The sequence below is a fragment of the Papio anubis genome, chromosome 9, assembly GCF_008728515.1.
Source record: "Papio anubis isolate 15944 chromosome 9, Panubis1.0, whole genome shotgun sequence".
NCBI classification, from domain to species: domain Eukaryota; kingdom Metazoa; phylum Chordata; class Mammalia; order Primates; family Cercopithecidae; genus Papio; species Papio anubis.
This window is the reverse complement of record NC_044984.1, coordinates 126,460,474-126,481,920: the sequence shown is the minus strand read 5'-3', so window position 1 is coordinate 126,481,920 and position 21,447 is coordinate 126,460,474. Positions and strand designations below refer to the sequence as shown.

Below are 21,447 nucleotides of genomic sequence, written 5' to 3'. Positions count from 1 at the left end.
TACAAGCGTCCCTCAGGACCTCCCATGGATGCCAAAATCCGAGAGGCTCAAGTCCTTGATGCAAAATGCATATAACTCGAAAACATCTTCTTGTATACTTTAATCTCTGGGTTACTTATAATACTGAATGCAATGTGAATGCCATGTAAATAGTTGTTATACAGCATTGTTTGGGAAATAATAACCCCCCCCAAAAAAAGGTCTCTATATATTCAGTATAGACACATTTTTGTTTCTGAATATTTTCGATCCTTGGTCGGTTGAACTCATGGACGTAGAATACACCACATGCAGGGGCAAATACTTGCAGGATATTCTACGCACATCCAGGCATACGACCAGCTCCATCCTGCTAGCATACTTCACAAACACACCCCCCACCACAGCTGTACTTTCTTGTTTGTAGAGGCTGCACTACCTTCCGCCGAATGTATACAGCGTGATCTACCCAATAGAATGCGACCTTCAGGAAAATGAATGTGGCCAGGGGGAACAGATGCTGCAGCAACAGCATAGCAGGACACCCCACAGCAAAGGAATCTCCCCTCCTGTTCCCTGGATCACAACGCCCAACTCTGGGATGCTGGTGGGCAGCTGTCACACGATCTGACATCTTGAGTAGGAGGTGACACAACACACTCTGGGCTCAGAGGCTACCTTAAGGTCTTGACGGCTGTGTGCAGGCACAATCACTTCACCCACTGGCCCCCGGTCGCTACTGGACAGCAAACAGAAACAGGCTCAAGGCCAGATAAGCCCGCCGTAGGGCCTGCTGCCACCGGCACACTTGGCAAAGACGTGATGGTGGGGTCAGGATGACAGAAACAGTAAGTAGCCTTTGCAAAACCTGCAGTCCTCTCCACTGGGAGTATGAAAGACGGACTCCAAGTGCAGCACCAAATGTTGCACTGGATCCTCAAGCCACCTTAGGAGAGGGGACATGGGGACGCAGAGGCCTTGAAGAAGGAAGTCACCCACCCCTGGTTACGTGGTTGGTAGGCATGGAGTCGCAGGTACACCAGACACTGCAGTACAGACCCCCAGGGGCCAGGGGGCACCAGCCGGGCTTTGCAGCTGGCTTTCCCACCCACCCTGGTATCTGCACTATCACCTGCAGACACCAAGTGTGCACCCAGACCCTGGGAGCTTTCAATCTGGAAGACCTGAAGTGGAAGCCCAAAGCTGCAGGGCCATGTGGCCCGTGAACTCCCGTTTTTGTGGTGGGAGAAAAGATACCAAAACTAACCGTGGGCTTCTGGGATGCTTCTTTACTTTGCGTAATGCGGGTATTTTCAATTAAAAGTATGCATTGGGCCGGGCGCGGTGGCTCAAGCCTGTAATCCCAGCACTTTGGGAGGCCGAGACGGGCGGATCACGAGGTCAGGAGATCGAGACCATCCTGGCTAACACGGTGAAACCCCGTCTCTACTAAAAACTACAAAAAACTAGCCGGGCGAGGTGGCGGGCGCCTGTAGTCCCAGCTACTCGGGAGGCTGAGGCAGGAGAATGGCATAAACCCGGGAGGCGGAGCTTGCAGTGAGCTGAGATCCGGCCACTGCACTCCAGCCTGGGCGACAGAGCGAGACTCCGTCTCAAAAAAAAAAAAAAGTATGCATTGATTTTTGTAATCAGATTTAAAACGAAACGAAGAAAAGTCCAAATGCAGAAGAAAAAAGAGAAGCAACAATTCCCAGGCCACCTGCTCACAGGCGTTTTCGGTGGTGAGCACCTGTGAGCAGGTGTCCCTGCCCTTACTCGGGCACATGGACTGGGTGTGGAAGGACACTGGTGCCAGCATGGCCCCCAGGACAGTGACAACGGGTGCTGTGCGGGTGGCAGGCCACACGGGGCCACGATGGCCCCCAAAACAGTGATGACAGGTATTGTGCAAGTGGCAGGCCACACGGGGCCACCATTGCCCCCAGGACAGTGACGACAGGCACTGCGAGGCCACACGGGGCCACCATGGCCCCCAGGACAGTGACGATGGGTGCTGTGCGGCTGGCAGGCCACACGGGGCCACCATGGCCCCCAGGACAGTGACGACGGGTGCTGTGTGGCTGGCAGGCCACGTGGGGCAGGGCGGCACCGGCTCTTTCCTCCACATGTGGCTTTGGGAAGTAGCTGCCTGGTGGACTCAGTGAATGTGGTTTCTGTTCCTTCCAGGTCCTTCTATGGCCACGGAAGAGTGGGTGAGGGGAACACCTCTGGCTCCAACATTACTTGTTTGGTTTTGTTTTTTCCTCACACAAATGAAAAACCCAATTAGCATCTCATTTTTACTGAAATACCAGTTTTCTATGAAAGACGAAATGATAACATATAGAAAAAGGTCACTTTATTTTGCCTTTTGTTTGGTAGGCTATCAATGCCCTTTAAAATCCTACTATTCAAGTACAAATGCTTATGTTTACAAAGTATTTACAATTTCAGTCTGGTTCCTTTCTATTTTAAAACACAACAGCTAACTGGTTACAACAGTTAACAAAATAATAATAAAGGTCACAAAAAGAGAAACCCCCGTCTTATCAGGCACCAAATCTGAACAAGGGCTTGGATCCAACCTTCTGCTTCCTGCCAGATGCTTTAAAAACAGTCTGGCTTTCATTAGAATAAACGTCTTTCTTTAAAGAATAACAGGGCAACTGTTTCCCAGGGTGGCCAATTAGAGTCTGACAGTGTTTGGGCTGCTGCCATTATAGTCCGTGTTCTCAAAGTTTCCAACTCTTACTTGCCGTATTGGAATGAACCCAGATTCACAAGAGGCCTAGACAACAGCTTCCTGAACGCGTACTTAATTCTTAGGTTAGAAACTTTAACCTTTAAAATGGAAGGCCAAGAAAATAATATACTGAAAGGAGAATTTTTACTTACAAGACAAAGTGAAATTAACTCAGGTCAACGGTAGCATCTAGAAGTTACTAAATTGAGTGCTACGAGTAAAAATATGTCCATATTTTGTATTAGAGAACAGCCAAAGGAAACACACTTGAGATCTCGACAGGAGACCCTCACTGACGTGAGATCGGGGCTGGAACTCCACATTGCAAATATTCAGAATCCCGTTCCTCTCTCCAAAAAAGCTTTTGAGAGATGTTGCTAAATTATCTTGTAGTGTTTCAGATTAATAGAGCGCTTTTACTTAAGTTATGGCTAGGATATTCTAAAGTAAGTGCAATATTTTATCTTCACCTATAAAGAGAACAGCAAGATTTGGGAAAGACAAAAAAACCGAACAAGGCACGCAAATTAAAACAGATGACAAAGGCAGAATTCCTAAATACTTCAGTTCTGCACATTTCTGGATGAGGAGGAGTAAAAATTTCCACCGGGAGCCAGATCCGAGGCCCACAGAGCGGCCCTCCCTCCGGCAAGCTGCGCTCTCACGGCACATGCCGAGTCAGGGAGAACGGGTTTGGTTAGAAGAAACAGATTCCAGTCCTCTGCTTTGATATGTTCACCTAACTAAAAGATCAATTTCTTCTGTTTTATCAAAGCTTGATTTTTACTTTTCTCCAAATTTCTTATCAAGAGCTCAAAAGTGAGCTCCCCAGTTGATTTCACTGAATCCTGCCGTATCGCTGTCCACCGAAATATATGGGACAGAATACCTTCCTCAATGTCACTTAAAGTGAGAGAATGGAGAGGAAGCAGATGAAATACAATGTAAAAATGGAAAATCTTTATTGTGCCGTAACTGATTTTTAGTATACAAAAAATCCTAATATAACCTAATTTCCTGGACCAAATAATGTAAAATAGGCCAAAATCAAGCCAGAGTACAAAGGATATTATTGGATATGGACCTTTTTGTTTTGGTGAAAACTTCAAAGGAAGGAGACATTGTCAGTCAATCAATTCCACTAAAATTGCATTTATTTTCTCGTCATAGTAAAAAAGGGAAAAACAGTAGCAAATACTGGGCTTCCTTTCTTCCACAACAGCAGAACCATACAAGCTTATCTGAGAGAAAATCTGCTGTCACAAGTCCACAAGAAAGAGCTGACTGGGCCCACCGCTATAGCCAATACTTCCAGAATCACGAGCCCGCCTTTGTCAAGGGGCTGGCTGTGGCAGCAAGGGGTGTCTGTCACATTCGCCCTGGCTCCCTGAGTCCGGGCCCATTGTCCCCTCAGCCATGACATCTGTACTAACGTTGCCTCTGCGTGGTCCTCTGGGCCTCACGCCAGCCATGGCGGAGCGTCCCAAAGGTTCTCAGGAGCTGTTTAACACACTACATCAAACACCAGCTTCCTCCAAAAGCTGGAGATGCATCTTGAGTGCACTGAGTTAGGCATCAGTCCCAGAAGTTTCCATTAAACGAAAGCCAATCCCATTGCGGGGTGGGCCTGGGGGAAGCCACTGTTGGCTGCTCTGGAATAACAGTGCAATGACTGATGATTTCCGTTGAACACAAGCCAGGAACGTGCCTTGCGTGTTTAGGTGGGTGTTAGGACATTTCTCTTAAAAGTTAAGTCACATTTTAGGAGGGAAGGAAAGAACCATATTGGCTTTCTTTGGAATGGAAAACCAATCTCGGATGATTTACTTTAGACAGGCCTTCTCCTCTACGAAGACCATGAGGCATTTTTCAGTAAGGTATAAAGAACTAAACTCTGGCACATGGCACGTCTTATCTTTAGAAAGTCCACTGTATGCTCCTCACACACTAGACGGCTTCTGTGGCACGCAAAGCACTACACGCTCACAAAGAAATTCGAAATGGCCTTCAGAACACAGGACTAGGCTCTGGGGGACCGGTGCGGGTGGGGTCTGAAAGGCGAAATGATTTAGAGGAAACCGCGTTGTCACTTTTTCCATGAGTCACATAGTACAGAGAAGGGGGTGCTCCATAAGGACCATTTGTCCTGCAGTGCGGGATGCATTTTAATAAAATGATTACACTACTTTGTTTCAATTATATCTTTCCCAGTGCTGAATATCTTGCATGACATTGTCCCGAGGTTCACAAATAAAGCGTTTTCTGTGAGGAAGGTAGCTTTGCTTTAGATGAGAGGCAGCCCTGTTGCCCTGACTACTGGCACGGAGGCTTAGTGGGTGTCTTTAGCCTGACAGCAGGGACCCTCATCTGTAACTTGGGCTGCTGGCTTGGGCTGTCAGAACTGGTGGGCACCTGGGCTGGGTTGGGAGTGCCTGGGGTCTGGAGCGGGGCCGATGCCGTGGTCACCACTTGCTGCTGAATGAGTTTCTGCTGAACCACCTGGGCAGTTGCAGTCACTGCAGGGATCATCTGCACCTGTTGCCCGGCTGCTGTCGCCTGCGTGAGCGCCACAGTCTGTGGAGAAGCCTGAGCCGAGAGAGTCAGAAAACACACATTGCCCAGGAAACTCAGTCCAGGGACAGGACAGGGCACCTTCTTTGGGATGGGGAGGGCTCGAGAAGCTTCACTGACTATGCTTTTATGACATGGAGAATGACCAGTCACACAATATGACCTCTGGTTTCTAACTAAACACAAGTGGAAAATTAAAAGACGGTTGCTTTTAGACTAACACCAGATGCCTCTGGGGAAAAGGTGAGAGTTGGGTCAGGGACTGATTTTGTTGTAGTAAAGCTTTTAATACAACCTGGATTGTCGAAATCTATATGCCAGTGTGACTTTGAACAAAATTTAAAAAGTTTAAAGCACTGCTTTACATTTGAAGCACTGTGCTAAAGTCATATTGTGGAGCATCAGCGACAACAATGAAAGCGCCGGAAGGGCTTCTGTGGGAGGCAGGGCCCCTGTGCCCACAGCGTCTCTGCTCACGGGCGGGCCCCCGAGCAGAGCCTGCTTGCCTGAGGCCTGTGCCTCCCTAAAACCACAGGGCAGTGTCTGCGACTTGCAGGACACACTCGCAGTAATCAGTGAACGAAGGGTCCTGGGAGTGAGCCCAAGGAGAGGCTCCCTCAGTGCGGCTGACACAACACCCCAAAATGCTTGTTCACTCTTCTTCTCATTATTAAGCATATCTAGTTTTTCCCCTGAAGTTAATGTTTTTGTGTGTATCACAAAAATCAAAAGTGATTCCCTCATCATGACCTCAGATGAAAACAACCCATTCTCTGACCTGGGAAATGTGAGGTTTCCACCTTGTCTACACGTCCTACCTGCTGGGAAGCAGAGGCAACTTGCTGGATGCTGGCCACGGGTGTTTGCTGCTGAACAACTTGAGGAAGTTTTGCAACCTTTGACAAAACAAAAAAAGCCAAACATAGAATTCAAAGGAGCATGTGCACAAAAAGATTTTTCCTCCCTTTCGGTCCTTCTCAGTTAATGCAAAAAACACAACGACCAGGTGACACAAAAGAGCAATTCTCATACTGTGCCCACCTGCAGCAGTGAGACAGAAAGTCGCTCCACTGCATCGTGAGTCAACTGACTGCCTCCCCAGTTTGCCATCACTCATCATTTAAGCTTATTTTTGGTCTCATATTTCAGACACATTTTTTCTTTTCACAAAAACTACTCCAAGTTTATATGAAAGAATCAGACTGAGGATGGCAAGTATTTGAGCGTCTTGTGAGTCCCAAGAGCTCTGCATGTGAGTCCCAAGAGCTCTGGACAGCGTTCCAATAATGAGCTGTACAGTGCAGCTCCGGCAGCCAGCTGAAATGGGGAACCCAGAGATGTACCAAGGTTTTGAGGCTGGTAATTTTTCATTTTTCTACATTTTTCTTAGTCATGATTGAATATGACTATTTATAAAGCAGTGCTTTCCACCCAGTGCCCACTTTCTGTGCATTTGCTATTGCATGCGTCTCCCGCTGTCTTGATGTAGTAAGTGGCTCTGGGCCATCTGTGTGTCCTATCAGCACCGTCAGGGCATGCACCCAGAGCACAGACAGGCTCCAGCGTGGACAGCTGCTGGGGGCCCTGATTTCAAGGGCCCTCCCTGCACAAGGCCCTCATGGACCCTGGCCTCTTGGTGGGTCCTATTTCTTATAGAATACGGATGAAAATAATATTTCCCAAGATAATTCTGGGAAAAATGTGAAATCATATGATTTACTCATACATCAACAAAGATCCAAATAAATGTTAGTCCTTACTAAAATTAAAATCAATCAGAAGGCATTTACTAGTTTACTGTCACTTAAAAGAAACAATTATAAATAAGATTCACTAAGATAAGAAGTGCCCTGAGCGCCCCCTGTGGAACTGATGAGAAACAAAGATGCGGCCGGTGCTCCAGGGCCCATCTCAAGACAATGGCCCAGGACTTACTTGGCACAGCACTGAAAATCCTGAGACGTCTTAAGTAAAGCACTAGGAAGAAATCTGAAATGTACCAAGAAACCTGCAAAGAGTCAGGAACTGCCAGTCTCCAAACCTAAGCACAGGCGGGCACCACGAGCCACAGAGCAGAAAAGCTGCACAACCTCTGCTGGGATCACCGGCCACATGGAGATGCACACTATGGTCTTCAGGGTCGCATAGGACACAGCTGAACAGACACCAGGTATAGGCCAGCTCTCGGTGGGAAGCTCGCAGAAGAGCCCCATGCTACTGCCAGCTGCCATCCTGGAGGGAGACACTGTCCCCACAAAGGTACCCAAAAGCTGCAAAGAAGGCACCCCCTTCCTCCAGTGGCATCTGTAAGAAAAGCACCTGCCCTAAGCCTCAGTGCCAGGGAGCAGAGAGGAGCAGACACAGATTCAGAGGCCAGGTGGGTGACACCTGAGAGCCGAGCGCAAGCCCGAGCCACACACTGAGCGGCGTTCCTGATGCCACCCAAAGGTACCTGCAGAAGCAAAAATCCACCTCTGCCCCAGGCCACAAGGAGTCCCTACAGATGCAGCACATTTCAGACAGGGTAATCACCAGATTCAGAAAACCACTGGGCTCACTCTGTGAAGCCTGCAAACAAGAGACTACAAACAAAGATCAGGCGTATTTGGGAACTTCTGAAAATAAAATAATAAATCATCAAGATAAAAATTCAACAGACAAGCCTGAGAGATTTGACCTAACCAAGGGGAAAATGAGTGACTGAAGAGAAAGAGCGAAAGACATGACTCAGCATATGGTACAATGAGACAGACACAGAAAATATAAAAGCTGCTGAGAGACCCGGAGGTCAGAGAAAACAGGACAGGGGCAACATCTAAACAAACAGTGGCTGCTCACTTCCTAAAGAGATGAGAGAGACTGCCCCAGATTCGAGAAGCTGGAGCATCGGAATGAAAATGCAAAACAACACAGACAAAGCCAATGTCTCGATAACAGGCAGAGGGTGGGGAAAAGAGAGGTGACCCTGAAGAGTGAAAGGCTGGACAGACACCGGCTCCTCTTCAACAACAAAAGCAGCCATAGTGAGGAAATGATACAGTGAATGCACTCAGAAAACAATGCTGGCCGGGCACGGTGGCTCATGCCTGTAATCCCAGCACTTTGGGAGGCCAAGGCAGGTGGATTACCCGTGGTCAGGAGTTCGAGACCAGTCTGGCCAACATGGTGAAACCCCACCTCTACTAAAAATACAAAAATTAGCTGGGCATGGTGGTGCACGCCTGTAGTCCCAGCTACTTGGAAGGCTGAGGCAGGAGAATCTCTTGAACATGGAAGGCGGAGGTTTCAGTGAGCCGAGATCGTGCCACTGCACTCCAGCATAGGAGAGTGAGACTCTGTCTCGAAAAAAAAAAAACAAAAACAAACAAAAAAAGACAATGCCAATTGGGAATTCTGTACTAAGCAAAACTGTCTCCCAGGAACAAGAATGACACACAGGCATTTTCAAGCACTTAAGGAAATTCCAAAGGATGGGTCAAGTGGAAGGAAAGCAATTCCACATAAAAAGTCCAAGATGAAAAAGGACAGAATTATGGCCACGCATGGTGGCTCACACCTGTAATCCCAACACTTCGGGAGGCTGAGGCAGGTGGATCACGAGGTCAGGAGTTCGAGACTAGCCTGGCCAACATGGTGAAACCCATCTCTACTAAAAATATAAAAATTAGCCAGGCCTGGTGGCACGTGCCTGTAATCTCAGCTATTCAGGAGGCTGAGGCAGGATAATCGCTTGAACACAGGAGGCGGAAGTTGCAGTGAGCCAAGATCGCACCACTGTACTCCAGCCTGGGCGACGGAGAGAGACGCTGCGTCAAAAAAAAAAAAAAAAAAAAAAAGAAAAAGGACAGAATTAAAACGCACGCTAACAGCAGCATTTGAAATGAACAAACTGAGCTACTGTGTGATAAGATCATCGCTGAAGAACAGGTTGGAGGCAACCGTTAACTTCATACTCTGATACAGAAGTGTGCACATGGAGATTTTAAGGTAACCACTTAAAGAACAGAAAGAAAATACAAAATTTTTCATTGGCAGAGGGGCAAAAATTGACAAAATAAAAAATAAAAAAAATTTTAAAAGGTGGCTCAAAAGAAGGCAAGGAAGGGAGGAAAGAAAAAACAGAATAAGCAAGACAAACAGGGTCCAAACAAAAGAGAAGCCAGAAATTCAAACACACCCACCCTTATACCCACCCTTATATACAGACGAGTGGGCCCATGTTTCAGGTAAGAGTCACAGACGGAAAGTCTGACCTCACCGCGGTGCCGGACCTGCCTGCGAGCTGCTCAGAGGAGTGACGCGGGGCACACGGAGAATGGCTGACAACAAGGAGGGAAAAATACAGACCAGAAACCTCCAACAGGGGGGTGGTGCTTTTTACTCACACAAGGCAGACAGGCCGCAAGACCAGAGCTATTCCTGAAAATAGTAAGAGTCATTTCAAAATAACACAATTTAAAACTTTAAACTTAAATGTGGCTAATGAAAAACCATCTAAGATATAAAGCCAAACCAGAGAGAAAGGTAAGGAGAAACAGATAAATGCATACTCAGAACGGGACACGCTTCTCAATACCGAGTAACACAAGTGACTGGCAGGACACAGGAGACCGAAATGGCACAAACAGTAAACCTGACCCCGTCACAACAAAACCATCTCACAACTGGAGCCACCCTGAAGACTGCTTGGGAAGGACACAGACCATTTTTTAGAACTGACTGTATTTAGCAGATGGCAAGTTTCCACAAATTCCAAAGACTGAACTCATTCAGACCTCATTCTCTGATGATACAATGAAGATTTATTTTTAAGTCAATAATAAAAAGAACTGGAAAACCTCACCTGGAAATTAAGAAACACTTCTTTAAAGAACCCAGGGAATAAAGAAGAAATCAAAATGGAAATTCAAAACTATTTAAGACTGAAGGAAAACCAAATAATAAAATTTGTGAAATAAGCTCAGGTGGTATTCCATCTTAACAAGTTAGAAAATGAATAGCAAAATAAAAGAAAGGAAAGGAAGTAAAAACCCTGGCAAAAGCCTGGCATCGTGGCACACACCTGCGGTCCCAGGCACTCCGGAGGCTGAGGAGGGAGAACTGCTTGAGGTCAGGAGTTCGAGGCCAGCCTGGGCAACACAAGCAGGAGCCCGTCTCAGAAACAGACCTGACAAGGCAGGCAGAGCGCTCGAACGAGGCCGTGCCGCCCGATGCCGTGAGGCAGCACACATGACAGCAGCAACTGAACTCATCCATGCACAACGACAACCACCACAGGATCCCGTGAGTCACCCCAGAACACAGCGATGATTGAACATCACAGGATTCAACGACTATAACCCGCTACAACAGTCCATCTGTCCACTGTACTAACAGCCCTCGCGCACGCCTGTACTCATGGGGCTGGCTTTATTGGAGGAGACAAAATCATCTGATCCAAGTAATTACAGTATTTGTTGAAGGTGACAATACAGAAACAGAGAGCAGAAAAGGTGAACAGGAAGGGGGTGTGAGCAAGGCTGGTAGGGACACAGGTGCAGAGGAGCAAGTGCAGAGGGGTGCACAGGCCAGGAGACATCCACACCCCCATACCCTCCACCCAGCCACACACAAACCCACAACCACAGAGTATCCTGGGGGACGGATGGCAAAAAGGAAGCAGGAGAGATGGCAACAACCAGGGAAGGGGTGCGGAGGAGGGGCTGACGGCAGAAACAGGAAGTGGCTGGTCCAGGTCTCTTCTGGAAGTCAAGCACACACAACTGCCTGCCAATGGGCTGGACCTGTATGGGTGACTGTAGGGGTTTCTCAAGTAGCCAAAGGTCTGCAGAGACAGCTGTCCTTCCTGAGCCAGAAGCCTCTGGTAGGAGCAGGTCAGGCGTACACACCTGAGGGCTGAGGTATCAGACATCTCCATGGATCTGTCAAAGGCAGGTAGGATGAATAATCTGGAACTCAGGACAGTAAGTGGCTGCAGACATGAATCTGGGCGTCATTCGCACCGAGACAGGACTTAAAGCCTTGAGGCTAGAGGAGATGTGTAAGGGAGGGAGTTCATACACACGGGCTTTAAACAAGACAAAAAGCACCATTAACAAAGAGGAACAGAAACTTCCAGCAAAGTAGGAAAGAACAGAATTTTCTTACTCTGACAAAAAACACAGCAAACACCTTACTTCACAGTGACATATGGACTCTGACATTCACCACTGTGCTGCAGGTCCCAGCCAGCACAGTAAGGTGGGAGCACAATAAGGCGGGAGCACAGTCAGGCGGGAGCAAGCAAGGGTTTAAGATGGGAGAAGTAGATCGTCACGATTTACACGTGATACAACTGTATACGAAGGAAATGCAACAAAACCAAATCCTAAGATAAATTATTCAAATAACCAGAATCTACCAAGGAAGCCAGAATAAAAAACCAATGTACAAAAATGTACAACAGCCAGAGACAGAAAACAGAAATTAAAAGCATACCATTTACAAAAGCATCAAAAAATACTGATTAAGAATAAAACTAACATAATCTATAAGACTTTCATAAAAAAAATTAGAAAACTTCACTAAAAGGCATTAAAAAAGACTTACAAAAAATGTATCATATTGGTGAATCTGAAGCCAAGACTGTAAAGATGTTAACTCTCCCCTAAACAGAGCTACAGAATCAATGCAATTCTAACAAAAACTTTCAGCAGTTTTGATTGTAGTGCATGAATTAAGCTAACTAAAATTAACACGGAAGGGTAAAGAGCCAAGAATAGGCACCTTACACCCAAGGAAGGGTGTGGTAGGGGGACTCGCCCTCCAGACACCAAGTGTCACGGCCACTCAGAGCGAGAGTGCAGTAGGACCAGCACGACCTCTGAGACACAAAGCCCTGAATGTCCCCACAGGATCTCGGGTGGAGGCGGCACTGTGGATTGATGGATGACAGAGTGGGCTTTTTAATAAATGGGGCTGAAAATAGGGTGTTCATAGGGCACATCAAATTGAATTCCTGTTTCTATCTCAAACCCAAAAACCAATTCCAGGAGGGTGGAAGACCAGCTGAGAAGGTAAAACTCCCTCGCTCTTAGAGGAGGATGCAGGGAGGTAACTCCATAAGCTCTGGGAGGAAGCAGGACATAAAAGCTCTAGGCAGAGAGGAAGACGGGAGGGCACACTGCACACATGAAATCAGGAACTCCATTCTCCCAAAGACACCAGGTAGAACTTGATGAACAAGAAATATCGAAAAATAAAATAAAATATATTTTTTAAAAAGACACTAGGAAGGGAGAAGAGGAGCCTGGAACTGGGAGATGGCAGCTGTACCCCCCAGAGCTGGAGATCGACATCCAGAACATGAAGGCAAAGCTGGCGACAGCCGGAACAGGCACCTGCAGAGAGGAGCCTTCCCAGGAGCCAGCGCGGCTGAAACCTGAGGCCAGGAGACAACACTTCCTCCAGTACACCACCTAGTGGAGCCACCGAGAGCTGGGAGCTGGCAAAGCCCACGAGACATACAAGCCAAAGGCCAGGCACCCACTCCTGACACTTGGGCCCTCACCCTGTTCCCCACTCACCTGGATCTGGGTCTGCACTTGCTGGGCCCCGGCCAGTTTCTGGGCCTGGGAGATGGGTGTGGTAAGAAACTGGGTCTTAAGGGCCGGCTGTGCGGCGTAGGCGACCTTCTGCTGCGCGCCAGGGGTGGTGATCTGCTGTGCAGTGATCTGGGGAGAGACTGCGAAATTAGGGCCGCAGAGACCACGCTGCGCTCAAGACTCCCGGGACTCCTGACTGCTCTGGGCCCTACGGCAGAACCCAGCCCCTTTCCAGCCTACCTCCCAGACCAACCCTGTGCGTACCCACATCCCCTGCCCTCTGCGCCTGACGCTGCCTCCTGGCAAACCTCTGCCCACGCGGCCTGGCCACCAGCTTCTCCTCCAGGAGGCCCGGCAGTTGCCTGCACCCTACCCCACCCGGGATGCTGCTCCCTGCATAGCTGGGCTGGTGGGGCACCCTGACACCCTTGGCACACCTGCGCAGGGCTGCTACTTAGGTGACTGAAACCGATCACAATCTCTCAAATCCAATTTAAGAATTTGGCAGACACAGAGAAAATATTTAGTACAAGGGGTAACAAACTGGTATGCACAATTTTTGCATATCATATTGTGCACGTCTGAAGTTTACGTATCTGATGTATCAGCCATGCTATGGGTAAGTAGGGGTTTCTAACATCTAAGGGCGTTTCTGTCCAATCGTAGGAACACAGCCTGGCACTTCAGCTGCAGCCTTCCACTGCTCCCTCAAGCACAGCTCAAGCCTGAGGGACCACGCCCACCTGTGCATCAGCGTGGCCACATCTGCCCATGGACCACCATGATGCACCCAGCGGCTGCTGACCAGGCCTGGGAGGTAAGTCTCAGTACCATCTCCTTCTTCTAGAGGTAAATAAACGCAGATGACCATCCTGACCCAAAGGACATGCACTTCCCTGCAGCGGTCGTGCCGAGTGGGGATGCAGGCTGGTCTTCGGAACCCAGCCACTGCGGAGCTGATGGCATTACCCAGACACCCTGTGCCTCCCGGCTTGTGTTCCCTCAGTGTTCACTCCCTCCCGCTCTGGGTTCCAAAGACAGCTCTGCTTCCAGCTCCCCACAGAGCACGCCATCGCTGGCAACCAGCAGGGCTTCACCACAGGGTTCCTGAGCACTGGTCTTCTGCAGGAGGTGGCAGTGGCTCACAGCACAGCCAGTGTCCAGCTGGTGTGACACAAAGCACCCTGGGCCCGCTGGAGTCAGCCAGCCGCCTTTTACTGGCCCTGTGATCTGGGCAAGTCCTTTTCTCTGAGCCTCAGTTTCCTCAAAACAACATCCTCCATCTTGAAGATGAGCACCAGGTGCCTGCAGGGGGCCAGCGCAGCGCTCAGGGAACAGGGTAGCTCCCCGCACAGCCACGTGGCTTCTCATCAGAGCCCGCCTTCTAACTCTAGCCAGAGAGCAGTGCCAACAGAACATGGGGTCTGAGGGCCCACACCAGCCATCCAAAGCCCGGGACTTGGGCTGGGTGTCACTGATGAGCCACCATGAGCAGATGTCCCTGGAGGCAGAGCTGTCTCACCACTGTATGTCCCTCACGTCCTTCAACATAGCACTGGCTGCTGAGAGGCACAGGTGTCGTCTCAGGGAGCTGGCTGAGCCTGTAGACACCCTCGGAGCCCGGTGCCCTGCTGCACCCCCATCCACGTCAGTCCCTGGTGTGTATTCTCCCCTTTCACCACGAACATGCACAGAGGCCGCATTCTCTCTGGGGTCCAGACCGTGTGCCGTCCCTGTCCTCCACTAGGAGTCCAGGCGGGTCCTGTGGTGTGAGCTGCGTGCGTCTGCTTCCCTGAGCCCACTGGCCCCCATCATGTAATTGCATCCCCTGTGTCTGTCCCAATGCCATGCAGCCTTCTTACCTGGCACCCAGCCATCCTCACAGACTATGCCCCCTCCACCCCCCTGCCAAGACCTCAGCCTCACTTGTCACATCACACACAGCGTTCACCTTTAAAAGGAAGGAAAAACCAACAGGGACGACCACACTAGCACCTCCAGCCCTTGAAGCCACCCTCTGAAAAGCCTGGGCTGCCACAAGGGGCCTTGTCTGCTCAGGACCCTCTCCTCCAGCAGCCAGCTTTGCCTTGGCATAGACCCAGAGGTGAGAATCCCCCAGCCCCAGTACCTTCTGCTGGACAGCTGCCGGGCCCTGGGCAGCCTGCGGCTGGATGGCCTTCTGCTGCTGGACGGCCTGCTGTTTCAGCTTCAGCAGCTGCTGCACGTGCACAGGCTGGGCCACCACGGTCTGTCCTGCAGGCAGCAAAAGCCGCTTAGTCAGCACATTGGGGAAAGAGCTCAAGGCTCACGCCAAGCTGTTCCAACGGACTCACCTCTACAGAAAATAATAAACTATGAAACTCTATGGAGACAAGTAAGCCATCCCGTAACTACATTAAAATGTTTCTGGGTTCACAAATTACACTTAAATTAAGATGGAAATTTCAAAATGTTAACAGTTCAACTGAGGACCAAGCCTTGTGCCTGGAAAACGCCAAGGCACGTTTGTGCCAGAACATGTGACGGCTCAAGTGTGTGGGTGCGAGGAAAGAACACAGGTTGCTGGCGACCACTGCCACCAGAGAGGCCTATGAAACCGGGCTCAAGCCCAGGAGGGGAGGGTGTGCTGGGGCCGGCACCTGCTGCCTTCTGTGGCTGACCGATCGCCACGCTGATCCCCGCGACGTTCATGGGCAAGGTGGTGACTCCCGGCGAGGAGACCACAGCTGCCGGGACAGACACCACTGGAGGCTTCGCCAAGGCCACCTGGGCTGGCTGGGGTGCCTGGGTCTGCATCTGCCCTTGCGCCTGCAGCTGAGAAGTAGGAACCCGGGTCTAAACAGTAGAAATAATGGGAGAGTCCAGAGAAATTCAGGACATGGTATGTCTCTCCAAATACTTCCCCACAAGAGGTCATGCCATGAGAAAATTTACAAAGATCAACAAAGTTGAAAGTAGCCCGACATAAAAGGAAAACCGAGTGATCTGCACGCCTCAGAGTCACAGGTCAGCCTGTGCTTCTGAAGCTCCCGCAAGACCTGCAGGCTCATCACACGTGCTGCTGCGTCCAGATGTCAGTGATCTCGTGGGACATCACCTTCACTTCCCTCTCCTGAACCGCACCAGTAACCACATCCTGACCCATTTCCCACAGAAGCCTGTCCCTCACTTCAAAATGACTGCCACAGCCTCCCGTCCCACACATTTTCTCTTAAACTACTATTTTAAAAATGGTAAGTGGAAATAGCTCTATTGTTGTATGTATAAAGACTAAGATTACGTAAGAAAATACAAAGTAAAAATTACCCACACTCCTCGAACTACTCACATCTGAATGTTAAAACTGGTATTTAGCCTTCAGCCACTGTTCCTATCCATGTGGCTCACCGTGAAAGTGTGCAAAAGTGACATGAATTATAAATATTTTGAAATCTGTTTCTCTTCCCTTTACAAAAAACCACTTTCAAAGTTGCTTAATATTCCATTGTTTGGATGATACATAATTAATGAAATTCTTAGTAATGGACATTTAATTTCCTCTAACATTCATGAAGCAAACAAGCTTGTATATTCATCACTTTGTAAATGTTCTGTTATTTCTCTAGGACATAAGAGGAGTGTTTAGTTAAATAAGCAAGCACATTTTTATAGCTTAATTACCAAAATCCTCTCCAAAAAGAGGCCACTGATTCCTGTCCAACAAGACCCCTGTGCCCTGGCCACCACTAGGTGTTACCATTCTTCTCAGTGAATTTGCATTTTTGTGAACATGATTGAAACTGAGCACCCTTTTGTAGTTTTTCATCCACTTCTACTCACTCTGTTGTGGAGGGCTAGCCCCTCCCAGGGAAGACCCAAAGTGGGGGTCCAGCACCCACACAGCTGAGCCTGAGCACCCAGGTCCCCAAATCCTAGCTTGAGTTGCAGCTGACTGGTTGTGGAATTTGGGTGGGAATTTAGCCTATGTGCCTCAGTTTCTCAACCTGTAAAATGGAATTAATAGTAAGACCCTTATCCCTGTCTGGGGCAGTCCATGAGCGCTGGGCCAGGTGAAAGACACAAGAGAACAAAGGGCAAAGTCTAGCTCAGGGTGAGCCTCTATCAGGGCAGCTGTCACCAGCACCCCTAGCTGAGCTCTGCTCAGGGTGCAGGGACCCTGCCTGCCCCAGGACGCTGGCACCTGCTGAGAGCCAGTCTTCCCAGACAGCACTTGTGCCTGATGCTAGTCCCTTCTGAAATCTCCAAATGCTCTCCTGCCTCCAGCGGTCACCTGAGAGCAGCTTCAGAGACGGCTACCTACCCATGCCTACGGCTTACATGCACAGTGCCCTCTGCTCCAGCCACGCGGGCCTTGGTCCCCACACGCTCCCTCAGCAGCACAGGACGCCACGCAGGCTGCACCTCACCTTGCTCACGCTCCACCCACCCCCGTTCAGGCCCTGAGAAGCTTGTTGATGCCTGGATGGCCTCTGGGAGTTGATGCAGTGTTAATGCTCCACAAGTGGTGAGTCCCGTCCTCTGTCCAAGGGGCACTAAGTTCTTGGGGAAAAGATCCCATCTCACACTCACTCCTGTAACACGTGACACGCAGCCGAGCAAGCACAATAGTTGTGTTAAAACATAAAAAGACACTGCTTTTGGAAAATAAACAGAAATTGACACTTACGAGCCGGGCCACCTGGAGGTTGGCCACGGTGGTGCCCGTGAGCAGGGCTCCAGGCCTTGGGGCCGTGACCGTGGTGAGCTGGGGGCTCTGCTGCTGCGGGGGCTGTGAGGCCTGCACCTGCACTTGGGCTGTTGGCTGCGGGGGCGCAGACTGGGCCTGTGGCGGCGGGGGCTGCGGGGGCATCTGCAGTTTCTGCTTCTGCATTTTGATGAGGTGTTCCTAAAATACAAGCAAAGTATCTTCTCTTCAACATTAACTGTGCTCCATTCTTAAGTAGACATCTTGATCCTAAGCCACCCCTCTACTGCCCACTAAATACCAAAGCAGGCACCTGCTACTGTGCAGCATCCAGACTGCCTTCTATGGGCTGCCCAGTATCTTTCAGGTGTTCATTTATTAAAAATAAGCATTTTGTCAGGTGAAAGCTACAAACAGGGATTCTGACTGATAAGTTCATAGCAAAATTTCTATTATCCCTCACAACAAGTCGATTTAAATCGGTAGTGCCAACCAAACTTATTTATTAGTTTATAAGTTCAAAAAACATTTTAAGAAAACATTTTTAAGAAAACCTATAATGAGTTGATCAGGACTATCAAGTGTCTTTTGAAAGGCTGGAAGTGAAACTGGCTTTGAAATGGATTTGGGAGAGGGCAGAGTGAGGAACGAAGGAGCCAGGCAAACACCCGGCACACAGGACTCCTGGCAGCCAAGGCTGGGTGGCAGCCTCGACGCCGAAGGCACTGGTGTCTCAGTGGTTGAACAGCGGCAGGTAAAGTCACCTGTGTGGCTGTGGGCCGGGGGGTCAAAGCTCAGCTCTGGCTCCGATAGTTGCCTCTGCTGGGCCTGGAGTTCCTGAGCACAGCGTTCTAATTTAGCCCTCTCCAGCGCCACTTCCTGCAGGATACAAGTGGGCTAGACGGGGACTCCCCAGGGTGGTAGCCACAGCCACATATGACCACGGAGCCCTCGAGGAATGGCTGGTGTGACAGGAACAGGATAAGCTCGATGTCTAAATTCCACCAACAGCCCTGCTGACAACCCCAGGACAGGCCCTCAGCTGAGTCTGTGTCTCCCGCAGCCCACTTCCTCCCTTCTAGACCATGGAGAGGCCCAGACTCAAGCACTCCGGCAGGCCCAACAGTGAGCTGAAACTTCAAAATATTGTCTTGTCTTCATTCCATGTATTTCTCTGGTTACTTTCTATGACAAGTATTAATGGTTTTCCATTTATGGTAGGGGTATAACATTTCCTTTTTTTTTTTCATTTGAGACAGAGTCTTGTTCTGTCGCCCAGGCTGGAGTGCAGTGGCACAATCTCGGCTCACTACAACCTCTGCCTTCCAGGTTCAAGCGATTCTCGGGCCTCAGCTAGGATTACAGGCACCCGCCACCACGTCTGGCTTTTTTATTTTTAGTAGAGATAGGGATTCACCATGTTGACCAGGCTGGTCTCAAACTCCTGACCTTAAATGATCTGCCCACCTCGGCCTCCCAAAGTGCTCGGATCACAGGCGTGAGCCGCTGCGCCCAGCCCAACATTTCCTTTTAAAATGAATACATTTACATAAAGAACAGCAAAGCTGGTACAGAGGTTAGCAAAAATCAGGTACATCAGTACCCCAATGACCACCTCTGAGAAACAGTACTGCACACGAACCACACCGAAACCAACCCAGGGTCCACTGCCTGCTCTCCCGACACTGTGAGGAATGCCTTCTCACCAGCACTTTCTCTGGTCCAGAACCGCACCAAGCGGGCTGTCTAGTCCTCCCTAGAGACTGATGCTGAACACAAGGCACAAGACCCCTAAGCAAGAAGACACATTTGCATGCTGGGTGTTAATGTCTTCAAAGTGCTCTGAATACGCGTAAGATACTTCTCTAAGGCATGATCAAAGTGTTATGACATGGGAAGTTTTAGATCAATAAAACGAAGCACGCGTCCTACAAAAAGGCAGTGCTAGACGTTTGCAAAATACACTCTGGACTGCACCATGCAAGCAGGCACCACCTCACAGACGCTGGGCTGACTGACCACAAGACGCACACATCCATGGTCCTCCGGGAAATGCTCACCGGCGTCAGCTTGCCCACAGCTTTGATCTGTGCTGGAGACTGGGCCTGGCCTTGGATCTGCGGAACTTGCACCTGAGAAGTCGTCGTCGTCGTCTGCTGCTGCTGCTGCTGCTGCTGTTGCTGCTGCTGCTGCTGTTGCTGCTGTTGCTGTTGCTGCTGCTGCTGCTGCTGCTGCTGTTGCTGATGCCTGAGAAGCTGGAAATGTGCAGGTGTGATGGTTTTTCCAGGGAGCTGAACTCCTGTGGCTATGAAGAGGTTTGCTCATTAGGTCTGGACAGGGATACTCGCCCACCTTCAGATCCTCATTCTCAGAGAGCAAGCAGCAGCTGAGCCCTCACACGCGCCACAGCAGACGCGTGTCAGAGAAAGCTCCCAGCCTGGCTTTACCTTGGGACACCTGGGGCACCAAAGACCGCGCCGGGGTCTGCACTGGGGTCAGGCTGGTAGTGACCACGGCCGAGGCTGTCACAGAAGTGACTGCTCGAACACCCTGAGTCGTTGCCATGGACACCAGGTCAGGGGTCGCCGTGGCTGGGGAGCCGACTGCCCGTGGTGGGGGCTGGGTGTGCACCACCTGGGCAGGAGCAGAGCCTCCCGGCGTCTAGAAAAGGCAAACAGAGGACCTCATCAAATATTTCACACAGCACTCAGAGCTGTTCACACTCAGAGCAGGGCAGATAAGAGCACCCAACTTCAGAGGCGAAACAAGTGAAACACACGCTAGAGTTCAGTCTTTTGACAACTGCTGATTTCACATGTCAATTCAAAAGCAAGTGCCTTGAGCAATGTTTTCTTACAGCGGATCACATCACCCACAGAAACGCGGTTGAGATGACGACACTCCCATGCATATGCTGAAAAGGCTGTCCTGTCCCTCCCTCTCTGCACAAAGACCTCTTGGTCCCCAGGAACATAACGACTGTCCTTGCGGCACCCATGCTACCCACAGACACGCAGCCCACAGTCCTGGCTCTCTACCACCGCCCCCATCTGTGCTGAAACTACAGCCCCGACACAGCCCACAGCCCCGGCTCTCTACCACCGCCCCCATCTGTGCTGAAACTACAGCCCGGACGCAGCCCACAGTCCTGGCTCTCTACCACCGCCCCCATCTGTGCTGAAACTACAGCCCCGACGCAGCCCACAGTCCTGGCTCTACCACCTCCCCCATCTGTGCTGACACTACAGCCCTGAGTCTCTCACCATGTGCTTGGGGTTTTGTGGCATCTTACCTTCATCTTGCCTAAAATTCAGAGCATCCTCACTGTGCCCTGCAGTCCACTCTGGCCCGCAGGCAGAAGTGGCAGCCAGAGTGGCTCCCTCACCCTATCTCACCTTGCCCCACCACCCTTCCTTGTCCCACCATAAAGTGGAAGGCAAACGCAACCATGCCACCTCTGCAATGTCTCTTCAGCTGACCTCTGCCAGCTCCCTTGGTTCCGATGTGCCGTGTATTTTTAGTCTGTCTTGATCCTTTTACGTCTCATTGCTTATGCATCTGGATGGAAATCTAGCATGTTACTCCGTGTTTTCCATTCAACCCAGCTGCTGCATGTTTCTTTTCATCTCCTTTCTTGCCTCCTCTCAGATGACTCCTCACCAACGTCCCCTGCCATGGCGGGAGCAACTCGCTCTGCTCTCGCTCTTCTGGTGGCTCGTCTGGAATTACCACGGATGCTTGCCAAAGTCTAAACACTCCATGCTCTTCCTAAACAGTAACGAGACCTGTGCACACTTCAGCCCCTCTGCCCCTTCCCCAGCTTGCATGTTACTATCCTGTGTATTTATTTCCTCTTTCTAACCCCAGCGAGCTCTTGCGTTCATCCA

The 21,447-nt window shown here is 49.9% G+C and overlaps 1 protein-coding gene across 1 annotated transcript in view; it reads right to left on the bottom strand.

Moving 5' to 3' along the window:
• Positions 1–2,321: 2,321 nt before the first annotated feature.
• The window catches only part of EP400 (E1A binding protein p400), a 129,931-nt gene continuing 110,805 nt past the window's right edge, over positions 2,322–21,447 (bottom strand). The window contains exons 46-53 of the mRNA XM_031650941.1: positions 20,008–20,221; positions 19,621–19,865; positions 17,543–17,761; positions 15,516–15,711; positions 15,005–15,129; positions 12,859–13,005; positions 6,112–6,189; positions 2,322–5,308 (exon numbers count right to left, since the gene is read on the bottom strand). Coding sequence (XP_031506801.1) covers positions 5,036–5,308; positions 6,112–6,189; positions 12,859–13,005; positions 15,005–15,129; positions 15,516–15,711; positions 17,543–17,761; positions 19,621–19,865; positions 20,008–20,221 — 1,497 coding nt within the window. The 3' untranslated portion in view covers positions 2,322–5,035. The remainder of the gene's footprint in view (positions 5,309–6,111; positions 6,190–12,858; positions 13,006–15,004; positions 15,130–15,515; positions 15,712–17,542; positions 17,762–19,620; positions 19,866–20,007; positions 20,222–21,447) is intronic.